The following is an 18,959-nucleotide window of genomic DNA, read 5'->3' on the forward strand; positions in this document are numbered from 1 at the left end:
AAAAAAAAAAAAAAAAAAAAAAAATCTCAAATCTCACTTTGTATTTTAGTATTTGCTAAACTATCTAAATGCAAAAAAGGAAATCTGGTTTTCATCTATAAGTAGATGAAAAGCACAAAGACATGCAATTTCAGTCATTCTCTTTTAATGCTTCCTTTTAAGTCGACAAAGAAGCCTACCTCTTTCCAACACTGATGCCACTCAGAACCATGAGCTAAAGACAAAGAAAATGTGAACACTAGAGTAAATCTTGATCCATCCTTTCTACAGCTGATTAATTAGAAGCAATTCATAATGGAAGTCATTCTTCTCCAAAATTAATTTCACTGTTTGAAATTGAACTTTCTTCCATCATTCTCTGAAGTTTGCTTCCCTAAGGAAGCTTAATTGTGTGATTAATACCCTGGAGACACTGCCATCCCTTCAGGGAACCCTGGTCATGCTCAGGAAACAATAACCTTCATAAATGGCAGTACTTATTTCTAGCAGTTTTTAAAAATTATCAATGGAATCTGGCCAAGCATGGTGGCTCAACCTGTAATCCCAGCACTTTGGGAGGCTGAGGTTGGCGGATCACTTGAGGTCAGGAGTTTGAGACCAGTGTGGCCGACATGGTGAAACCCCAGCTCCACTAAAAATATAAAAATTAGCCAGGCATGGTGTGCATGCCTATAATCCCAGCTACTCAGACGGCTTAGGCAAGAGAATCGCTTACTCCAGCGGGGCCGGAGTTGCAGTGAGCCAAGATCACGCCACTGCACTCTAGCCTGGGTGACAAAGGAAACGAGATTGTCTCAAAAAAAAAAAAAAAATTACACATATAAAATGGAATCAGATGAACATCTAACATTCACCTGTCCCGAAGACTACGTGTCTTTGCTTGGATGATTCCCAAATCCCACAGCGCTGGGTTTTTCCGAGGATCGTTCATTTTATGTCCATATACTTCAATTGCCAATGCTCCTTCAGAAAGATGCTCGATAAAGTCTTCAGTGATGTTAACAGAAAACTCCTGAAACACAATAGCTAATTACAGAAGAGGAAACTCCTTCTGGTAATCTTAGGATTGTTTATACCAGACATCACATACTTAATTATATAAGGAAAAAAATTGAAAAAGGAATGTTTTAGTTATACGGAACTGTCAGCTAACACCCATGATGAATGCTTAGACGGCCTAAGGTTCTTGACTTTAAACATAACTATAAATCTGAATTTTTTAAAACTTTTCACCTCAGAAGTCTAGTATGTAACACCAGCATTGTATTGTGTTTTGTTAGCAGTATTTTGAGCGTTATTTTTAAAAGCATAATCGTACAAAGTGTTACAACGCTGGTCTATAATGTGTTGATATAAAAGTATGCAATAAGGTAGTGTGTTCAAAAACATTTTTCCCACTTTGTAGAAAGCTAACTATCTCTATGAGGAGGTAAGGGAAATACAGATCATTAGCACCAAAAAAAAAAAAAAAAGACTTGATTTGTAAAAATTCTCCCAGCCTGTCCATTTTTATAAGATAGCATTTTGCAATTAGGAATGAGCTCTATGGCAGTTTATTACAGAAACTACAGAATCTCCTATATCTGCTGGTGTCTCCTCTCTCTATCTTTAATGCACTCAAGTATTTGTTTTAAACGGATTAGAAAGAAATGTCTCTCTCGACAGAGATGAGCTGGATCAAATGTGGTGCAGGAGCAACATAGACTTGGGGACCCAACAGTCCACATTCAGCTGGTCACCAGCCACGGACAAACTGACGGGGAACTACTTTGGGCAAACTGACCTCTCTGAACTGTTTGTTTTCAGCTGGAAAAAAAAAATTGCACTATTGGCTGGGCATGGTGGCTCACGCCTGTAATCCCAGCACTTTGGGAGGACAAGGTGGGCAGATCACTTGAGGTCAGGAGTTCAAAACCAGTCTGACCAACATGGTGAAACCCCAACTCCACTAAAAATACAAAAAAAAAAAAAAAAAAAAATGTAGCCGGGCGTGGTGGGAGGCCTCTGTAATCCCAGCTACTTGGGAGGCTGAGGCAGGAGAATTGCTTCAACCTGGGAGGCAGAGGTTTCAGTGAGCCGACATTGTGCCACTGCACTCCAGCCTGGGTGACAGACCAAGACTCTGTCTCGAAACAAAAAATAAAACAACAACAACTGCAGTATCATCAAATACAACTGTGGTGAGGATCAAATGAAGAAGTAACAGACAGCTTCACAGAGCATTCGGTGCTCAACAAAGTTAGTTCTTCTCTGTTACCTATGTTCGCTTTCTCTAAAACAAAAGTTTCTTAACTGTTTTAGATAATTTCTCCAGTAATCTAATACAGGGCATAGATTTTCTTTGGAGAAGAATACGCACATATACATACATAGGTATTTGTTTCTCATGCAAAAGTGACCTTTGGGTTGTGGAGGAGTATAGATGCATTGACACTTTTTGCTCAATCCCCACATTCCACAGAAAGTGCTCCAAGACATATCGGCACAATTATTCAAAGAAGTAAGGTTCATTTTCTGCTTTGTTTTTACATGAGTGATCTAAATGCTGGCCTACTCTGGAAAACAAACTCACATTGCAGTGATCAAAGACAACCATGCAGTGCGGCTCCTTGCTCACGGGAGAGGAGGAGGTGTCCACTTCAGGAGCGACAATCACCGGCTCCTGTTGATCCCAGAAGCTGTATTTGCAGAACACAAAGTGGGACAGATGCTGTGGCAACCCAGTAGCTTGGAGGATTTTAACCTGAAGGAAAAAGAAGGCTGTGTGTTTTGAAATCCGAGGGTTGCAACAAGCACTCGGAGTCACAGTTGCAGGTTCCAGTTCCAGCTCTGTCACTAACTTAGGACTTATGATAGCCAGATCCCATTCAACCTGAGACTCGACTTTTGCATATGGAAAATTGTGGTAGCAATTACTGTATTTAGTGAGAGGATGGACACAGGGTTACAAGGACCCTGACTACAGAGGTAGACATTGTGAAGCATAAAAACATTTAAATGTCAGTTGCTCAGAATATAAGAATCGTCATCATCATCAATTCAGACAAAGACAGATGTCAAACGTCAGCACTCTGCAATGATGAACTTGGCTAATCACGGATATGCCACAGAACAGAACAAGATTGTCAAGTACAGTGAATGAAGAACAAAATCAGTGTACATGCCAATAAACAATAAATATCAAGGAAAGAGCGAAACATAGATTAGATGTTTTAAAGTATAAAAAGGAACAAGGTAGGCCGCGTATGGTGGCTCATGCCTGTAATCCCAGCACTTTGGGAGGCCAAGGCGGGTGGATCATGAGGTCAGGAGTTCGAGACCAACCTGGCCCACATAGGGAAACCCCATCTCTACTAAAAATATAAAAAGTAGCCAGGGGTGGTGGTGTATACCTGTAATTCTAGCTACTCAGGGGGCTGAGGCAGGAGAATCACTTGAACCTGGGAGGCAGAGGTTGCACTGAGCCGAGGTACCACTGCACTCCAGCCTGGGAGACAGAGACAGACTCTGTCTCACAAAAAAAAGGAAACAAGGTTCTCAACTGAAAGTGTTACACGCTACTACAGCATTGTCTGGGAGAGCTTAAAAGCATCAGAAATGTATAAACATCTGGGGGGAAAAGGAAGGGAAGTGAAGATGGTAAACGCTGATGATTTTCTGTGCCAATGTGTACAGAAAGCCTTCCTTATGCAGATTTGGGGGAAAGGGGTATCAAAGGAACCATGCTCTGAACCAGCGGGGCAGGGTGTGGTTGTAACAAAGTGCAACTGGAGATACTTGTCTAATCAGACCCAAAGGCCCCAGAAGAAATGCCTTTAACAGTTTCTAAGGCAGCCTGATATTCTTAATATTTCTTTTGGTGGGCAGCATTAGACTGATTTTTTGGGGGGAGTGTCTGAGACAGGGTCTTGTTGTGTTGCCCAGGCTGGAGTGCAGTGGCACAATCATGGCTAACTGCAGCCTCAATTTTAAGGATTAGAGTGATCCCCCAGCCTTGGCCTCCTGAGGAGCTGGGACTTCAGGTGTGTGCCACCATGCTCAGGTCATTTTTTTGTTTGTTTTTAGTAGAGATGAGGTCCCATTATGCAAACCAGGCTGGTCTCAAACTCCTGAGCTCAAGTGATCCTCCTGCCTCAGCCTCCCAAAATGCTGGGATTATAGACATGAGCCACCATGTGTGGCCTGGGTTGATTTTTAATTTGGAGTTTTTGTGATCAACTGTGATATTCTAAAACTTCTCCAACTATGAAGAAAACAAAATCCTGAAGTTAGTTAAGCCAAATTCTGACTTTATAACTGATTAAACCAATTTTCACATGACTCAGCATTAATCATAAATCCTATTTTTCACCTGGTCACTTTCTGCATGTTGTATGATTCAATCTACCTCCAGTAAGTACATTTAATGAAAATAAATCTGAATATACGGCATAAGAGTTCATGTAGTTCAGCAACCACAAACATAACCTTAACATTTCAGGCTGTAATCCAAGCACTTTGAGGCCAAGGTGGCAGGATCACTTGAGGTCAGGAGTTTGAGACCAGCCTGGCCAACATAGTGAAACTTCATCTCTAATAAAAATCTAAAAATTAGCTGGCTGTGGTGGTGCATGCCTGTAGTCCCAGCTACTTCTGGAGGCTGAGACATGAGAATTGCTTCAACCCAGGAGGCGGAGATTGCAGTGAGCTAAGACCACATCACTGCACTTCAGTCTGGGTGACAGAGACTGTGTCTCTACGCGCGCGCGCGCGCGCGCGCACACACACACACACACACACACACACACACACACACTCTTCAGGAAGCATTAATAATCACACACAAAATTACACAAACCAAGTTACTTTATTTTCTTCCATAGCAAACATATAATGGGTAAGCAATCAAACAGAAACTGCCATTATAATTCACCTTTTCTGTGACGTCAACAGGAGTTTGAAACACCTAGACAGCTACTTCCTGACAGGCTCTGAAACACAGCTTGGCTGACACCTTTTATTCCTTCAAACCAAAATGAGCAAACAGTACTCTGCTATTAATTTTTCATTAAGTTTTTAAAACCATCATTTTCTCATTAAGTGTTTTGAAATGTTTATATTATTTAAGGTAAGACAATATGGCATTTAAGAAGATTACAAGATGTTGGAGTTATATAAAACAAATACAATAAAAATCTTGTCCACTTATTAGCTCGTGTGCTGGCACAAATTACTTAGATTATTAGTTTTCTTAGGCTTAGTTTTCTCCTAGGTGAAATGGGAATATCAGTAGCTACCTTACTTTACAGGGGTAAGACGGATCACATCAGTGCAATATAATGAAATGAAAGAGAGCAGTAACAGGTATTGACTACATACATCTTCAACACATACTTCTTTGTAACTAAATTCCATCTGAAATCCTTTTTTTATTCGAAATTAATCACAATTTTAATGTTAAAATACACAAGAAACAAGATTTAATATGCTGAACTCTTGACTACAGGCAACCTCTCAGGAATGAGGCTGCCAGGAATGAAGTCTATCAGCCATAAGGAATGCCAAGGTATCTAGAACACAGGCTGTTTGGGTTTTGTGGGGTTTCTAAAAAAGTTTTTGCACACAAAAACTAAAACCGCCACAAGGTGTCAGAATACCACAGCTTCAATGTGCAGCTGTTAAGACAGCTCAGGAATGTTCCAGGGTTTTAAATACACTAACCTCACTTATTATCACCGAAAACACGAAGATGTCAATATGTGCATATAGCCTTGTTACAAAAAACAAATCCAGACTTCTTTGGGGGCTAGTTAACATCACACCAGAAAGCAAGAAAGCTATCACAGTCCAGGAAGCTCAGCATTATGACAACAGGAATCACGGGCCAACTGAAGCAGCTCCCACTAGCCAAAGATGGGAACATCTGTGCTTAAATACAGGTAGTGAATCCAACAGACAGATGCACCCCAAATATGGTTAAGTCTGAGAGCTCATAATGATGCTGTTAAGATTAAGGACAAAAAACCTCACTGGTCACATTTTGGAAAACCAATTCATTACTTTAAAAATTAGGCTGGATGTGGCTCACACCTGTAATCCCAGCACTTCAAGAGGCCGATGCAGGTGGATCACTTGAGGCCAGGAGTTCAAGACCAGCCTGGCCAACAAGGCAAAACCCCCATCTCTACTAAAAATACAAAAATTAGCTGGGCATGGTGACATAGCTACTTGCGAGGCTGAGGCGGGAGAATCACTTGAACCTGGGATGCAGAGGCTGCAGTGAGCCGAAATCACACCACTGCCCTCCAGCCTGGGTGACAGTGAGACTCTTTCTCACAAATAAAATAAATAGATAAAATCTGTAAATAAAGGGAGAGCATTTATCCTTCCTTTTTTACACAAACTATCACTGTATAGCAAAGTAGTTGGTAATAGGAAGACTTTTTCTCTGGAGTAAAATGAAATGACAATAGAATTATAGTACCATCCTTTTGTAACTCCTAACAAAATAATGCACCTTGGTAATAATCATCCACGGCTGATCATCCCCTAAACACAAACAACCAGATAAGATGTGGCCCCTGATGGAAGAACACAGGCCACCACTGACCAAGCCCCTTGGCTGCCTCCCTCCCCCAGGAAACACCTTTATATCTAACTACCAATTTTCAGCAAACGCGTCTTAATGTGCTAGGCAACACCAATGGGCAGAAGTCAGACTATGGGAAACTGCAACAACCCAGTTTCTACAATACGTAATTGCAGGTTTGGTGAGAGAGGCAAAGAGAGTGAGCAAGCAAGTGAGAGAGCGTGAGTGTACCAGACTGAAACTGACGCGAGACACACGCCAACCAAGGCAATTAAGGAAACTGACGATTTTACGATAGAAATAAATTGTTAATTTTTGACAAATTATTAATTTTGACAATTATGGTTATATTGGCTTAAGGACTCATCTTTTGGAGACACACTGAACTATCTGCAGGTAAGATACAACGCTGGGGTGCCTAGGATGCTAGTGGAGGGGGCGGCATGGAAGCAGCTGAGCGTATGAAAGAAACAAGGTTGACCACAGGTGATAACTGTGGAGCAAGGGTGAATGGGCCTCAGTAACACCTTTCTCACTACTTTTAGATATGTCTGATATCTTCCGTTAGTAAAAACAAGGTTTTTAACCTCATTTAAAGCAGCCCATATTTCTCAGGTTATACGACTTTTTTTGGTAATAAGAATACGTTTTCCAAGTGCGAAGTGCTCTTATATGTTCTTTAACAGCAGAAAGTGATATTTGAGCTGCATTTGGTAGTCCATCATCTTCAAAATGGACCATCGTGGGGTCATCAAGCCTAAGTCTCCATCTCTGATCATCTTATGACACAAAGGAGCTGCTCCGAAATCAAGTACAATACAAGAAATATGACCTTTCAGTGAATCAAGATTCCTCCCCCTCCTAGTGAAGTAACTGAAATGCCGGAAGCCCTCTCCATATGTGCGAAGACTTGCAGAAAGTGGCCTGACTCCAACAGCTCCAGCTTCCCGCTACCTTGTGGCTAACATCCAACTTACCGCCTTCAACATCAGCTTTGATTCTAGAAATGTTTACTGGGAGAGAGGACTGGCTCTAGGATGGGCTATGAATTAAGAGTCAGGTGTAGGCTTCCTTCACTTAACCTGGCCTCCTTCTCACTGCACCTATGCCCCTTGGTGACTTCCTGCCTGCCAGCCCCTTCTTTTTATAATAAGTGATTCCTGCAGGGATTCTCAGCCACCGGCAGGTCTGGACCACTAGCAAGTGTTTGGAAATGACACAGGGGATTTTTCACCATCATGAGTGGGGGAGGCTCTGCTCTACTTTCAAAATGTGACAAGGAACATAATACTTACTATCTAAAGACCCAGGCCTCAAAATCAGCCCCATTTGAACTCTGAGGTTAGTGCAAAAGTCAACGTGATTTCTGCTGTTAAAAGTAATGGCACTGACTTTTGTATCAAACTAATACTAGGATGAAGCTGGGACTTACCATGCACACCAGTTTGTTTTCCTGGGTCTCCTTCTCAAAGGAGACCTCGGCAGCCTCGTCGCCTCCTGCAATCCTTTCCCCAACATCCCCGCTGATGCGCGTCACCTCCACGTGCAGCCGACCTGCCACCTGCAGCAACGGGGGAGGCAGAGACATTTCTCCAGATTTGGTTGCTGCTCCCTTGAGATGACCTCTCTTCTCTTTTAGAGTCAAGTCGTCAGGTTAATGGTGTGTGGGGAATTCAGAGGCCTGGTTTCTGACAGTTACTCTGCCCTCAGAGTCGTTGGAAACACATACACATTAACTGTCCTTACTGACAAAAAATAGCAACAACACCCCATCACCACCCTCTTGTTTCTTAAACTGTTCTCTACAGGAAACAAGGCATGAAGGAAAACCAACCAACCTCTCCCTTCTGGTTGATGATGGGAACAGCGTACTGTAACTTTGCATCATAGAAAAGGGACTCGAGGAAGACATTGGCCACCCCAATGAGACTGTGATTTTCCTGCTCATCATAGAATGGATCCGCACGTTTGAAGTACGATCGTATTACCTGCAAAGAGATTAAGAATATATAACTTCAGAAAAATCACTTACAATACATGCATTCAGCCTACTGCTTTTTCATGCACTTAGGTCATGAAGCTGAACTTTCATCATCCTGACGCTTGTACTTTTTAGAGTAAAATACTCTAAAGTGTTTGCTTAAGTACAGCACTGTATTACTCCCTCACACTCTCTTCCTCATTCCCATTCACAATGGAGGTCAGCATCCTCCACCGATGTCAGAGTGATCTCAATAACAGGTTATTACTTTTAGCAATTATTCTCCTTTACATGGAAATCTTGCCGCAAAATAAACAAACAATGTATGTTGAACAGAAAAAGAAGTAGAGTGTGCAAAACTACGCTTCACTTTTCTTGCGGGTAAGACACTAATTCATATCTGCTCTGCTTGTTCCTAGGAAGTCATTAGATACACTACTGCTAATAAAAGGTGGGCCCTCATGCCTATAATCTCAGCACTTGGGGAGGCCAAGGCGGGAGGGTCACCTGAAGTCAGGAGTTCGAGGCCAGCATTGTCAACATGGTAAAACTTTGTCTGTATGAAAAATACAAAAATTAGCCGGGCACAGTGGCCGGCACTTGTAATCCCAGCTACTTGGTAGGCTGAGGCAGGACAATCACTTGTACCCAGGAGGAGGAGTTTGCAGTGAGCTGAGATCATGCCACTACACTCCAGCCTGGGCAACAGAGATAGACACTGTCTCAAAAAAAAAAAAAAGAAAGAAAGAAAGAAAGAAAAAAGAAAAGAAACTTGAGCCCTCATGGGAGTGGCTTTTTTGTATTTGTTATTGTTGTTTTACTTCTAAGTTGAAACAGGAGAGGGGTACCAAAGAGACAAACATTTTTTAAGCAAAAACATCACCAAAGTAACATTTTCATTGATGACAATCTGGAAAAACCATTTTTAGAAAACAAAAGGCAAAAGAAGTAAAAAACTCTATGCGAAAACAGGCCTAAAGGTAATGAAAAAATGTTCAGACATATGTAACATGCATTTCTGTTTTAAATATATATGAGTACACGTCCATCCTAAATGAGAAAGCCTGCAAGGTGATGACAGAGTGCCAGTGTATAGATCTATGATCGAAAGTTCTTCAAAAATGTTCCTCCTAGTGTAAATATTAAGATATCACTGATGTTCAACTTACAAAACATATACTGTAGGTTTATTATCTGCAAGGTTAAACGGGTTGAGCAATGGGAGGAGAGACAAATAATGAGGCCTGGCCTCTATCCTAAAGAGGTTCCCAGAGGGCACAGGAGACACACACCCGCACACCAACAGAAGTCAGAATGGAAAGTGAAGAATTCTGCTAGAAATCTAAAAGACAGAAATGAGAAGAAAAAAGAAGACAGCAGAAAGAGAGATTATTAAAATAGTTAATTTGCTAAACAATTTAGGGGATTAAAATCAACCTTACCCCAGAAATAGGATTGTAATTTGGGGAAAGGGACCATTTTCCCCTGAAATGGGTAGGCGCATTCCAGCTTGGTTCCTCCTACCATTACCACTTAAGTGATTTTCTCTTAAGAACTTACTGGGTTATCTTCTTCGCACTCTTTCCACTCCTGATAAAGGTCTCTCATATCCAACAGCCTGTTGTCAAGTTTTTCCAAAGACCAAATCTGCTTTCCTTTTCCTTTTCTCCTCACCTGGATTGCAGGCTCACTAAGAAGAGAGCCTCGCTGAAAAGAGAGTAAGAATGACTGTGAGAAACACACCGACAGACAGCAGGGAAGTCAAAGCTGCAAATTCCACCCCATCCGTCAAATGTCAAAACTCAAACGGCAACCATCCTTTAATCTGTTGATTACAAAGCTTCCCAAAAGTCTTACGAGCTATTACATAATGCCTTCATACCCAAGTGCAATTTATAAACTTCAGTTTAAGTATAAACTCAACATTAAAAAATTTTTGTGGAGGGCGGCTGGGCATGGTGGTTCATGCCTGTAATCCCAGCACTTTGGGAGGCCAAGGCAGGTAGATCACTTGAGGTCAGGAGTTCAAGACCGGTCTGGCCAACATGGTGAAACCCCGTTTTCTATTAAAAATACAAAAACTAGCCAGGTGTGGTGGCACCTGTAATGCCAGCTATTCAGGAAACTAAGGCATGAGAATAGCTTGAATCCAAGAGGCAGAAGCTGCAGTGACTGAAACCCTCACCACTGCACTCCAGCCTGGGTTGCTGAGTGAGACTCTCAAAAATACGTAAATAAATAAGGGGTGTGTGTGTGTGTGTGTGTAGAGACACACACACAGAAAGAGAGAGAGAAGTTTCTAAAGAGACAGCACCTCACCCTGTCACCCAGGCTGGAGTGCAGTGGCATTTCATAGCTCACTGCAGCCATGAACTCCTGGGCTCCAGAGACCCTCCTGCCTCAGCCTCCCAAGTAATTAGGACCACAGGTGCATGCCACTACACCCAGCTAATTTTGCTTTTTTTTTTTTTTTTTTTTTTTTTTGCAGAGGCAGTTTTTTCTATATGGCCAAGGCTGGTCTGGAACTCCTGGCCTCAAGTGATCCTCCTGCCTCAGCCTCCCAAGATGCAGGATGATAAGCATGAGCCACCATATCCAGCCACATTTAAATTCTGACTGCAGATGGATATGATTAAGTTTAAAACACAAAAGGAAGTTGTCTTTAAAACTTCCACATTTAACAGGAAGTTGAAATAAACATGTTCTATTCAGGGCACCATATGGCCACAGTGTATCAATGGGGAAAGAGTCATAGCATCAAATGGCAAGGGGAAGTTTGCTGTTCATGGGGGAAGAAATGTCCCTTTAACTCTCAAGAGTGTGAATTATGGTTTAGTGGATGGTATCTCCATGAGGTATAAAATGTGAAACAGTTAAAAGAGTCAACTGAAAAGTGCTCCATTTACCCATGTGGAAACAACAAATGATACCAGTTTCCAAATACGCATTGTTTGGGTTTCTTATTAAGATCATACGAAACTAGACGGAGGCGGTGCTCACACCATATTGTGACCATGCCAAATGCCACTGAGTTGTTGACTTTAAAATAATAATGATCTGTTATGCAAATTTCACCCCATCCAAAAAAGTATGCTCTGAAGTTTTTCCAGCTTATAAGAGCAATGCGGACTTTTTTCAGAGCACAAGAACTTGTGCAATGCATTTTCAAGGGAGAAGAAAATCTAGAACTTTTAAAAACCACAAAGTTTAAAAAAAAAAAAAAAAAAAAAGCCCTTATACATTTCCCCCAGAGTGACATATGTACTGGTTATCTAATCAATTTAGGTTTACTGGCTTAATTTTTCAACTGTTCTACTTAGAACTTAAGGGAACTATGAAATACATTGATGTTTCATTAGCATCTTGCCTACAATCATTTTTCTAAGAAACAAAATTTAAATAATAAAACAAACATTTGAAAATTCTTACAGTCTAAATGTGGTTTTGTCACTTTTTTTGTTGTTGTTTTAATTGAGATGGAGTTTCTTTCTGTCGCCCAGGCTGGGGTGCGGTGGCCTGATCTCGGCTCACTGCAACCTCCACCTCCCGGGTTCAAGCGATTCTCTTGCCTCAGTCTTCTGAGCAGCTGGGATTACAGGTGCCCGCCATCACACCTGGCTAATTTTTTTTTTTTTTTTTTTTTGAGACAGAGTTTCACTCTTGTTACCCAGGCTGGAGTGCAATGGCGTGATCTCGGCTCACCGCAACCTCCGCCTCCTGGGTTCAGGCAATTCTCCTGCCTCAGCCTCCTGAGTAGCTGGGATTACAGGCACGCGCCACCATGCCCAGCTAATTTTTTGTAGTTTTAGTAGAGACGGAGTTTCAGCATGTTGACCATGATGGTCTCGATCTCTTGACCTCGTGATCCACCCGCCTCGGCCTCCCAAAGTGCTGGGATTACAGGCGTGAGCCACCGCGCCCGGCGCTAATTTTTATATTTTTAGTAGACACAGGGTTTCATCACGTTGGCTAGGCTGGTCTCAAACTCCTGACCACAAGTGATCCGTCCACCGTGGCCTCCCAAGGTGCTGGGATTACAGGCGTGAGCCACCAGCCCGGCCATCTTATAGTCAAAATTAAGGGCCCTCCTGCCTTATATTCAGCCAGCCAGTGAATAAACACAAAACTCCCATTTGTGACCTGTGCGGGTAGTGGCTTTTCTCGGGGAGAATGCTGGACCTGGGACTAAACAGCAATGGGCATTACGATGCAGCTACCATAACTTGGCCCTCTTGCAAAATTAGAAAAAAGAAAAAAATAATCACCAGAGAGAGTGTTCACAGAACGGACAGGACATATAAATATATAACAGTTTTCAAATACCAAAAAACAGTCTTTGTTGCATTAAAGACTGCAGACTCAGCTTAATGAAGGAGACTATCTCCTAGGAAATGCCTCCTTGTCCAGCTCCTCTCTCGGGCTGACATCTAAAAATACCAATCTATTTAAATCAATACTAACAGACAATTAGTAGGTGTCTGTTAAAAATGGCTCCTTCACTTCAGCAGTGGAGTCACCTCTACCAGCAAAAGACACAGCCCCAGTGAACGCAGCACTAGATGGAGGGCAGGAGAGAGAAGCCAAGTGACATGAGTTACTTGTGGTTGTTGACACGGCTGCCCCAACGCAGAACCACACCTTTCAACAAAGCCCAGAACAGGTTACAGAGAAAAGGGCTGCAGTCACGCTTAATGGAGAAAAAATGTTCACGTTTCTGCTTTTCTCAACTCGTACACCAGAGAATGAAACATGACCTTGAGCTTCTCAGCCTTCAAGAAGAAACTAGGTCCCGAACCTTCTGCTTGTGACTGGCCTTCCTCTTCTGTTTTTTCATGAGTCCTGCTGTACCTAGACTTTGCCCTAAAAATACTATTAAGTTCTAATTAAGTAAAATCTTTCAAAATACAGAGTATACAAAAACAATGATCTATAAAGTAACGATCATATCCTACTTGTAATATCTTTCTCAAAACACTAAGAATCATATTTGCCAAATATCTACTGTGTACAAAACGCTGACCTCAACGCTATGACATCATAGGGAAAGAAAGATGTAATCCTTGCTAGCAAATTAGAATATCCACCTGTAATCCCACCACTTTGGAAGGCCAAGGCAGGTCGATCACTTGAAGTCAGGAGTTTGAGACCAGCGTGGCCAACATGGAGAAAATACTAAAAATATATCTCTACTAAAAATACAAAATTTAGCTGGGTATGGCGGTGCACACCTGCAATCCCGGATACTCAGGAGGCTGAGGCAGAAGCAGCACTTGAACCCAGGAGGCAGAGGTTACAGTGAACCAAGATCACACCACTGCATTCCAGTCTGGGTGACAGAGAAAGACTCCATCTTCAAAAATAAAAAAATAATAGAATATCCATGATGAATTGATTGACTACAGTAGGACAAACAGAACACATGGACCCACAAGAAATTCATCTGAATAGGAAATTCTACCTAATCCATCAAACATCATGTATGAACATGATCAAGACCTAGGAAAGAACCTCAAAAAAAGAAGGAAAAAAAAACTGAACAGCAAAGATAGAAGACTGCGATGGGACTTTCCCCCTACATTTTATTAAACTTATTATATCAAAAAAATGTGATCCTGAATATATACATGACACAACTAATGAAGAGTTTTACAGAGCAAGCTATTCGAAGGAGAAAATAACATAAGCAAAATGAACACCTAACTTGGGGGAAGTGGGTATAGAACATAAGGAAGGAAAAAAAGACACTTGGGGAAGATTAATCAGTAAAGACTTCTAAGAAAGAACTGAAACAATCTTGCATGTTCTTCACATGTACCCCAAAACCTAAAATGCAATAAAATAAATAAATGGGAAAAAAAAAAAAAAAGAATTGAAACAGACTTGAAGAAAGCAAGCTGAGTGAAATGAACTGTCAGGGCCAGGTGAGATGGCGAGTATATTCCCCTAGCGGATAAAATATACATACACTCCAAGGCAGAGAATGAAGAGGAAGTCAATTCTACTCAAAAGCGAGGAGGACAAAGGATCTAGACTTGGGGCGGGTATAGACAGGGATCTGAAGCTTCAGTAACACCAGAAAGCATCAGGCGATCTTATCCAATGAGATCTTAGTTTTTTTCAAGGAATGGCAACCTCACCTTCCTGTTGGCATCCAGGCTGGAGGCTGGAATCTGTAGCGTAACTTTGTATTCTGTCCTTTTATCCAGCTCCTCAGCAATGTAATTAGCTTCTCTCACCAATAGATTGGCCTTAACAATTTGTTCCCTCAGCCTCATCAGGCTGTTATTCAACGTTGCTTCTCTTAAAAAAATAAGGAGGGGTTGGAGGTAGGGAAGAGATAACACAAAGCAGCTCGTCAGAGAATCATACAGCCATAGTGCGTCGATGCCAAAGCGTGGGCCAAGCCTTCTCATGGTAGTCTGCACTCAGGGACTGTGTTGCTGACACTGACCCATGCACACACTACACGATGAGTGCTGGCACGCAGCCACACAGCAAGCTGGCTCTAGATAAGGGCAGTGCCCCACAAACCTGCCCATGCAGGCAAATCACCAGGGGATCTTCATCAACTCAAGATTTTGTCTCGGCAGGTCTGAGGTGGGGGTGAAATCCTACATTTCTATCAATCTCCAGGTGAAAGGGAAGCTGCCTGCAGATCAAACTTTAAACAGTAGGTGGTCTGCGACCATGGGATAAGGCATTTCAATGCAATGCTAATTAGCTCCAACAGAGGTCAAGCTTACAATCTTCCTCTTATGGGCACCATGCTTTACCTACCTGAGATACTCAGTTCAGATAACCAACTTGCTGTTTTTCTAAAAATCATCTACCCAAGCTTCCGAACGCAAAGCATAATGCAATGATAAAGTGTACTTCTGTATCCAAACCCAAAGGCTAGACAAACTGAAGGTGGAACAGCACCTAACATCAATAGTTTTAAATATGGCCTAATATAAATGGGCAATTCCCCTACTTTTCAAAAAAAGAAAAAAATGCAAAGTGGTTCTTGGCTGTAACACTTATCTTTTAATATAATTCTTTTGTAAGCACCGTCTCAATGTTCCCACTCGACACTTTCCCTAGGTGGGTTAGCGGTGGTGAGCCTGAGCTACACATGTAAGAAGCCCCTCTGTGCCGCCTACCTCTCTTCGGCCCACTGTCTTAAGCGTTGCTGAGCGCTGGGCGAGTGGAAAGAAAACCTGTCCATGCTCCGGGAGTTCTGCTTCTCGGGAGACAGTCTTCTCCGGAGCTGCTCCAATTCGTGCTCATACATAAGCCTCTGGCGCTCCAGTGCGGATCGTTTTTCTTCTTCGTGCTGTTGTTCTAGGCTGTTTAATATGGACTGCATTGGATCTAAACACGTTTTTTAAAGAGATAATAATGATTGAAAGGTACAACATAATGAACTTCAAATGTTGTTCTACATGGTAATGTTCGTCATCTTAACCATACCCTCTAATACCATTAAAGACAATTTGGCATAAACAGCTTTCCTTACTTCCAATCACTTACGTTGTTCTCTATTCTCAGTTAGACATATCCTCAACCATCTTCTCTGTAGAAAAAGCAGGTCTATCTTATGTTCTACACATAACCTAAGACATGGTGGATCCTCCATAAATATAATCATAAGCCAGTGGCAGGCAAGTTTCTAAACCAGAGAGATTTGGCCAGGCGCGGTGGCTCATGCCTGTTATCCCAGCATTTTGGGAAGCCAAGGCAGACGGATCACCTGAGGTCAGGAGTTTGAGACCAGCCTGGCCAACATGGCGAAACCCCGTCTCTACTGAAAATACAAAAGTTAGCCAGGAATGGTGGCATGCACGCTTGTCATCCCAGCTACTCAGGAGGCTGACGCAGGAGAATCAAGTCACTATAACCTGGGAGGTGGAAGTTGCAGGGTGCCGAGATCGTGCCACTGCACTGTAGCCTGGCCAACACAGTGAGACTCTGTCTCAAAAAATCAAAATAAAATAAAATAAACCAGAGAGATTCTGTCCATGAGAACAAAGCGATCTGATCGTATATTAAGGCAGAACATTTTGTTAAGTATAAATTAAAGCCAAAGACACAAAATAATACAGAGAAGCCACATAAAGATTTTCCTTTTTGTTAACATTTAAAATGTCTCAATCGTAAACATTTTTAACACTTTACCATCTCTTTTTTTTTCTTTTTTTTTTTTTTTTTTTTTAAAGACAGAAGATCTTGCTATGTTGCCCAGGCTGAAGAGCAGTGGGTTATTCACAGGCACAATCTCGGCTCACTGCAGCCCAGGAGTGATCTTGAACCTCAAACCAACTCTCAAGCACACACCCGACTTGCTCACCATTGCTGCCCAGGGCCTTCATGGTGACCTCCATCTGTGCGTATTCGTAATTGAAGTTAATTTCACTGGACACTTCGCTGGAGGAGTCTCCATCTACATCCAGCTGCTCAGAAGTGTTATCGTTTTTCATGGAGGGGTCCTGGTCCTCTTCCTCTCGTTCTGCTTTCTTTTTCTTTTTAGGCAAATTGAGTCTTGGAGGGGGAAAGAGTATTGTTTTCTGAAGTTAAGACAGGCACTTATTCATTTCATTCGTTAAGTACTGGTATCTGCTAGAAGCCAAGTGGATACCATGTAAGTACAAGGCAATTACGGCACTCAGGAAGTGGATAATCTAGTCGAAGAAATAAGACGTTCATGCGCCATCAAAAACATACAGCAGAAAGTGTGACACTAGGCCACATGCCTGTGACAAGTTCAGAGTTAAAGAAAAGCCAAGGACACTTTCAGAGCAAGGTGATGAAGGAAGGTGAGACAGGAGAAAATCAGTTGAACTGAGTATTCACAAATAAGGAGAAAGCAGGGTAGAGGGAACAGTCTGGGAAAAGACGTGAAAATGAAAACGTTCATATTCCCTGGAGAAACGGGACACACAAAATTTGTATAGCACACTAGAGATAAAGCTGGAAAGATCAACTTAGTGCAAACGATGAGGGTTTTGAACACAAAGCAAAGCAGTTTACACATCATTTAATTTGAGAAGGGAAAAAAGCTCGATGTTCTTTGTGCCTATCTACCCTTTTCTCGGTAACCAAAATATCCCTGGCCCACTGCAAAGGATCTCTATTAGCTACAGAAAAGTCAGTGTGACATCTGGAGCACACTGACCAGTGACAGTAAGAAGAGACCAGGATGTTACCTTTATATAGTATCCAGCCTGACTGCCTTGCCAACGCAACATCAGTTTTGTTTGGGAAACCGTTATGTACAGCCCCGGGTTAGACAGACTTTCTCAGCCCCCTTTGCAGCTAAGAGGCAAATTCTAGCAAAGGAGACAGAAGGAGAAGATTGCTGGGGACTTGGGAAGGCTTCTGCTTTTTCTGACGAAGACAGTCAGGGCTAGTGCAGCCATGCTTCTCCTTTTTCTTCCTGTACCTGAATGCTGCTTTGACGGCAGTGTAGCATGGCCAACTATAGGCCACAGAGAGATGCCAAGACAGTGACCAGACTTAAGCCATGACTTTTTTTTGAGAGGCTTAGCCAACACTAACAACTATGTTCCTTCAGATTTCCGGTTCTGTCAGGGAAACAAATGATCTGTCTAACCCATTACAGTAAAATTTGCCATGACTTACAGCTGAAAAGAATTCCTAAAAGAAATACCAACCTCATTTGATAGATAAGGAGATGAAAACCACAGCTACTTTTCAGTAAAAAATAAACAGAAAGATAAACATGTCAGAGAAACATGAATAAATTCTTACACTACATGGCAAAAGAATCATCTTCCACTGGGAAATAAAAGGGAAAAACTATGTAGGTAAACTCAGCATTTCTGCAAAGTGTATTGTTTACATGACCCCCGGGTTCAGACCATAGACAGTGAACGAACATACACATACATACGATACACATGCAGCAAATATACACGCACACACACAGTAAAACAACTGTAGAGCTGGGTTTACTTTTAATACGTATTTTCTATTTCAGAGCACAATCTTCAAAAATCTCCTTCTTTAAGAGACATGAACGACATCATACCTGAAGAAATGGTTGTTTCCCCATAATATCCTGTCCCCATGGTGTAGCTGTATTGGACTGGAGACAGACGACCCATTTACAAATGTTCTGTAAGGAGAAGAGACCAAATATGAATGATGAGTACAGTATCACGTCTTCTGCTTTAATTTTCCAGTAACACAGAGATGTAACTTCCTAGGGCAAACAACCATTCCCCCCAATACAACCTGTTCTTGGTGAATTTTAATCTTTGCATTCACTCCTTTGCTGACTGCCCTAAAACGTTTATGGTACAAAGCACAGGCACATCTCATTTTACTGTGCTTTCCTTTATTGTGCTTTGCAGATACTGTATTTTTCACAAATTGAAGGTTTGCGGCCATCCTATGTTGAGCAAGCCT

General features: G+C 41.9%; 1 protein-coding gene across 5 annotated transcripts in view; it reads right to left on the minus strand.

Annotated features, from left to right (window-relative positions):
- Positions 1-18,959, minus strand: part of KIF13B (kinesin family member 13B) — a 192,562-nt gene that overhangs the window by 63,776 nt on the left and 109,827 nt on the right. For all 5 annotated transcript variants that reach the window (XM_032265370.1, XM_032265372.1, XM_032265373.1 and 2 more), the window contains 9 exons: positions 18,580-18,666; positions 16,879-17,069; positions 15,692-15,902; positions 14,687-14,849; positions 10,110-10,256; positions 8,407-8,556; positions 8,001-8,129; positions 2,573-2,743; positions 855-1,012 (listed from right to left, as the gene is read on the minus strand). In XM_032265370.1, coding sequence (XP_032121261.1) covers positions 855-1,012; positions 2,573-2,743; positions 8,001-8,129; positions 8,407-8,556; positions 10,110-10,256; positions 14,687-14,849; positions 15,692-15,902; positions 16,879-17,069; positions 18,580-18,666 — 1,407 coding nt within the window. The remainder of the gene's footprint in view (positions 1-854; positions 1,013-2,572; positions 2,744-8,000; positions 8,130-8,406; positions 8,557-10,109; positions 10,257-14,686; positions 14,850-15,691; positions 15,903-16,878; positions 17,070-18,579; positions 18,667-18,959) is intronic.

This window comes from Sapajus apella, unplaced genomic scaffold (assembly GCF_009761245.1).
Source record: "Sapajus apella isolate SASKATOON/1434 unplaced genomic scaffold, GSC_monkey_1.0 scaffold150, whole genome shotgun sequence".
Taxonomy (NCBI): domain Eukaryota; kingdom Metazoa; phylum Chordata; class Mammalia; order Primates; family Cebidae; genus Sapajus; species Sapajus apella.